The sequence below is a fragment of the Myotis davidii genome, unplaced genomic scaffold (assembly GCF_000327345.1).
Source record: "Myotis davidii unplaced genomic scaffold, ASM32734v1 scaffold260, whole genome shotgun sequence".
Lineage (NCBI taxonomy): Eukaryota > Metazoa > Chordata > Mammalia > Chiroptera > Vespertilionidae > Myotis > Myotis davidii.
The window spans coordinates 552,824-558,625 of record NW_006291758.1 but is presented as its reverse complement, the minus strand read 5'-3'; the positions used below and the strand labels follow the sequence as shown (position 1 = coordinate 558,625).

At 36.9% G+C, this 5,802-nt stretch overlaps 1 protein-coding gene across 5 annotated transcripts in view; it reads right to left on the bottom strand.

The window, feature by feature from the left end:
* CCDC50 (coiled-coil domain containing 50) overlaps positions 1-4,907 on the bottom strand; it is a 57,868-nt gene extending 52,961 nt beyond the window's left edge. For all 5 annotated transcript variants that reach the window (XM_015564945.1, XM_015564946.1, XM_015564947.1 and 2 more), the window contains exon 1: positions 4,855-4,907. In XM_015564945.1, the coding sequence (XP_015420431.1) occupies positions 4,855-4,885 (31 nt within the window). In that variant the 5' untranslated portion in view covers positions 4,886-4,907. The remainder of the gene's footprint in view (positions 1-4,854) is intronic.
* Positions 4,908-5,802: the final 895 nt, after the last annotated feature.

Here is a 5,802-nt window from a genome sequence, read left to right as displayed (position 1 = left end):
TTTTTTCTTTTTTGTTTTTTTTATTCTTGGATTTATGGCTGTCACTGGAGCTGAGAGCCAGCTTTAGCTGTGAGACCTTGTTGCTGAAAGCAGGTTTCTGGCTTTATTATCTGTATTTGAAACTTTGTTGCGACTCAAGCTCTGAGATCCCTGCTGACTGAAAAGAGGTTTCTGGGGTTTTGTTTAGCTTCTATATTTGTAACAATGTTTCTTAGCAGCTCAGAGCCCAGCAGTGGCAGGTGGGGAACATTGGAGTCCTCCATCACTGAAGCAAGCAAGTCTCATGTTAGTTTCAAGCTGCCTGGCTGCCAGCCGCCATCTTGGCTGTCAGTTAATTTGCATATCTCGCTGATTAGCCAATGGGAAGGGTAGCAGTCGTACGCCAATTACCATGTTTCTCTGTTATTAGATAGGATTATAATGCAAATAGGCTTACATTAAAATCAGACTCCCTCTCCTATAAATAGAGTCTATGCAGAAGAAAAAAACAACCCAACAATAAATTGGAAGATGTCTCAAAGTACACCCAGAAAACTCCTATGCAAACAACAGGGAGTTGGGCATTGATCTTAAGAACCAATTCTCTCAATAACCACTGTGACTCTCTATGTAGTTCATTAAATGGGGATATTTTATTTTTTTTGAGAAAAAAAAATCTATATTACTTTAGTGGTATTTAAGTTAAGTATTTCCCAAAAAAGCTAGAAACTCAGCTGGTGCTATGGGAAGAAAGAAGCAAAAACTGAAGCTTAGTGGTAAACTCCATAAGGAGGAAACTGAGATGTCTTCAATACTACAAAATTTAACAGAGTGCATAAAGTAGCAACTTGATTGTTTTGGATTTTGCCTGGTGTTTAAAGAGTGTTTCGGAGAAGCAAAACAACTTTACAGATCAAGATTCAAATACTGTTTACTTATACGGTAAAAACCTTGGGCTGGTTATGTAATGTCTTTGAGCTTCCGGTTCCTCATCTATAAAATGAGGTAGATATTGTGAAGATTAAATTAGGTAAGTCAAGGGCCAAAGAAAACATCTGTCATTCAATAAGAGGAAGTTCAGGAAATGGAGCCTATTATATCGGCATCATCAGAGATAGTGAATTCTTACAATTAGTTATTTTTTATTAAGTGTTTCTACTAGTCAGGTCCCACTAAGTCACTGATTATCACAGATCCAGTCACTTTTGTAGCATAAAATCTGTACTGGAATATGCAATCACTACTTCCTCTTATGAATGTCTGGAAATGTTTCCTGGAAAGGAACTGCAACATAATCAACAGGTCACGACATTTCTATAACTCTTCTAACCTTCTATGTCCAACTGAGGGTGAACAAGCTTCATATAGACATGGGCCTGAGTGAAAGGGAAATCAGTTTGTCTAAATTGTTTAATAAGCTCCACCACTCCGAACTTCTTTCAGTTGAATGTCCAGGATTAGAAAGCAAAGTACAATTCTATTGAAAGTCATGTAATTATAGTTTATGAAGATAGAAGAAACATCAACGTATCACCATCAAGAAAGACAGGAGGGTAGAATAGTGAATCGAAGTATAGCCAATCAAAATCTAAACAACATAATAATATGAAGATTTAAAATATTGCATGCCCAAAACTAAACTATTTTCCTATTATTTGAGTCACTCTAGTAAAAGCTTTTTGTCAAATCCACCTGTAAGAAAGGTGGATATTTCTTTTCTAAATTATAGAACTGTTATAGCTTTAACGTTCCATGTAAGGAACAAACCAGTTGAAGTACAAAGAATCCTGTTTTAATCCCAGATACGGTCAGAATTTTAGTTCTGGCTGTCAGCAGCAGCTCACCAAGTGACCTTTAACAAGTCACTTTCCAAATCAGAAACTCAACCTATAAAGAAATAGTCCAAAATTGCTTTAAGAATACATCAAACTCAAATATAAAGTCGTATGAAATATAGCTGCTTATATCTCTTTGATAGAAACATATCATCTAAAATGTGATAGTCACAGCCTATATGAAAAACTATCCATATAGGATGACTGTTGTGTTAACTTTCTCTGGCACCAAATATTGCTTACTTCATTGTTGTTGCTGATTTTACTATTTATAACACAAAAAAATGGTTAACATCTGCTTTTATCCATCTGTCAGTAGCTTTAACCCTCATAAATCTTAAAATAGCTTTTCATTTAATCTGATGTTTTATAAAAAGGTAGACTTTTCCTGTTTTCAGCTAGCAGTTCTCACAGAGCGTTCAGTATCAGAATAAAAGGAGACCATGTTATCAGTCACTTACTGTCTAGTCTAGTGAATACAAATGTAGCCTGTGCCATTTACTAAAAGGTTTACCTGGGGTCAGATGATGAGAGTACAACCTGGGAAGGTAAACACCTTCTATATGGTAAACACTTTCTATATTCAGAAAGTTTCCTGAAGATTGCCAAATTACTTATGTTTAACTAGAATGTGTTCTAAATGCCTTGGGTGTATGTACTACTATTGAAACTGGCTTAGGTACATCCTACAGTATACTTGGTTTTCATGTGAGTCTCCTGCAGAGGAAGTGAAAGAAAATCAGGAGCAGCCTGCATCTAAACAGGAAGACAAGCTGACCAAATACCTTTCTGCTCTAGAGGATTCATTTGCTTCATTTTTTTTAAAGAGTCAAAATTATTTTGATGATTTTTAAAAACTGCTATAATATCTACTAAGAAGTACATATTTTTCGTAGTGCTGTAGTTTTTAAAGCAGTGTTAACTTCTAATGCACTATGTGAAGCTACCAGTAAAAGAGGCTAGTTTGCCCTAATTTAGGAAGCTATTCTAAAATAAGTACAAATTAAAATATATCCATCTGCAAAGCAAAAACCTTTGAGCTCATGCTTTCCAATCCTCTTTTGATCATAAACCATTCCAAGTTTGCAATCTGTATATTCATCATTTTAGTTTCCAACTCAAAACTTTCTGATTCTTCACAATTAGTACTCCTCATAATCAAGAACTTAAAAAGTACATGTTATGTTTGATCTGTTTAGTTAAAACTTTGTAAGAACCTTGCCCCTAAATCCAAAACAAACAAACAAACAAACCTACTTAAAGGAGAAAAATTCTAAATAATAAAAGGCTAATATGCAAATTGATCAAACAGCCAAATGACTGGTCGCTATGACATGCACTGACCACTAGGGGGCAGATGCTCAAAGCAAGAGCTTTCCCCTGGTGGTCAGTGTGTTCCCATAGGGGAGTGCAGCTCAACCAGAAGCCAGGCTCATGGCTGGCAAGTGTAGCAATGGTGGTGGGAGCCTCTCCTGCCTCTGCGGTAGCACTAAAGATGTCCGACGGCCAGCTTTGGCCCACTCCCTGTAGGGCGGGCCTAAGCCAGCAGTCAGACATCCCCCGAGGTTTACTGGACTGCAAGAGGGTGCAGGCTGGGCTGAGGACCCCACCCCCTCAGTGCACAAATTTCATGCACCAGGCCTCTAGTAGTAAACATAAAAAATTCTTAATGGATCCCAACACCATCAGAGAAAATAACCACATCCTCCAGGAACAGTGACAAAATGACACCATATCACTTTCTTTGGAAATGTGCACACGTCAATAGGGTTTTACATAATTAAAGTAGATCCATAAATAGGTAAGATCATTGTCTCCAAAGGAGACCACTATGCATTTAAGTCCTGAGTCAAGTTTAATACCAATAAACCTCTTACAGGAATTAGAGAAACAGGAAAAACTCATACGAGAAAAAGTAAGTGACTTCCTAGTCCTCTGTTCCTACCTAGTGAATTTATGGAAATGATCATAGCTCTTATTCTGGTAACCCATGTTCAGTTAGCTCAGGTCAGTCGGCCTACTGAGCACAAGCTGTCAAATGGTCTGACAGGTTTTCTGGAGTACCTGCTATGTGTAAGGATCCCCAAGAAATACTGGGATCAGTCTGCTAACAGTCTCTTGAGAGAGAGAGATAGTAGACCAATACAGAGACTAACGTGTTACTTAATGAAGTACTTCAAAGTGGATTGAAGGCACACATAGGAAAGAAGCAGGGTAGACTTAACAGAGAATCAGCATCTGAACTAGATGAGGAAACGGTGGTATGGGCACAGGTAGCCTATTTTTGGCTAGTGTAGACAGAAATTCCAGGCAGAGAATGAGGAGTTACAGGAACAATGGTCTGGAAGAAGGAAAAGTAGGAATATTACAGGGCAACTTGAACAGTGATAACAAAAGAGACTGAATGTATAGCAGTGTTTTATAAAATGTTTTGATATCCATTTCTTCAGTTAACTCTCATGACAAGCTCTTGTATTAGGCATAAGTAAATATTATCTCCAATAAACAGATAAAGAAACTGAAGCTCAGAAATATTTAGTGTTTTCTCTGAGTCCTTAAACCTAGTAAGTGGTAAAAAGGAGATGTTAAAACCAGGTTTCACAAGTCTAGGTTCAAGTTTTTCCCCTTACAAAGACGTAGACTGCTTAAGTTCAATTTTTGTAGAATGTCACTGCTTTCCTGTGCCAGGTTTTAAAAAAAACTTTTTTTTAAAAAAAAAAAAAAAAAAAAAAAAAAAAAACGGGAACAAATACAATATTTGTATTTGCATGTGGCCCATGGGCTGTAGTTTGAGGACCCCTTACTCCAAGCTTGGTTTCAACTTAGATATACTCTTTAATGTATCAGTAAACTAGAGCAAATATTATAAAATTCTAGAGGGAACTCAATTACTGAAAAGATGCATAGCAGACCAAAAAAGAGATGCACAGAATATACAGGGAAAAGGTAGCCTCTTTTTCTATTTAAAATAGCAAAGAAAATGACAGTTATATTCCACACTGCCAAGTAAGTAGGAATCAGAAGTACATGAATTTCTTACCTCCTTTCAATTGCACAAATCCTTTCAACATCTGCTCCCCACATTTGGGGAGAATACATGAGGAGAAACCATAAATAGGGATCAAAAAGAAAACGAAATAAAAATAGAATTCTGATACCCAGACATAAATAGCTAAATAAAACCCTAGTGTCTGTTATACATTCTGCAAGACAGATATCATGTTTCATTTAGTTATCAATTATTAAATAGAAAGTAAATTAAGAACCTCAAGACAGTCTATGGGAGACAGGTGTCCTTTAGTTTCTAAATGAAAATTTTACATTACATATCCAGAAAGGTTTTATAACAAAGACCCTACTCAGTCATCATATCCAACTGCCCTTAGTATTTCAGCAATGTCTCCTTCAGCTCTATGGTCATCAGTATACACCTATTCTGGTGAAATTATTAGAATTACACCCTTTTCACTCACACAGTGTTCGAGTTTGACCCACAAATTATTTAATAAATCTGCCACTAAACCTCAGTGGTTAGCCTACTTTGGGAGCTTGAGAGCCTTTGAAACTAAGTTTTTGGAATTCAGAGATGTTAAAAGCATGATAAAATGGATTCTATCAATAGCTCCATAATCCTCTTCTAAATCCCCAGTCTGTCTCCTCCAACTTGCACACAGGGCCAAAATTATCTCTCAAAGATAACTTTGTGGCGCTTTAATGGGGTAACCATACAAAGAAAAGACAAGAAATGCTTTGTGGGTACACTAAAGCCTAATTTGAAATAATGAGGTCTGACCATGGAAACCTGGGAAAACAATAGAAGCAGACATGTCAAGTTAGACTCCAGCAATCACTGACAGGATAAGAAACAATTTGTAGACAAAGCCTGAAAGTGATTTGTAATTGCAGACATTAAGCGTGAACAGTCCTTTCCAAAAAAGCTGTTGGCCCACATGTTAGGCCAAACTCACAATGTACAGATGGGAGGATG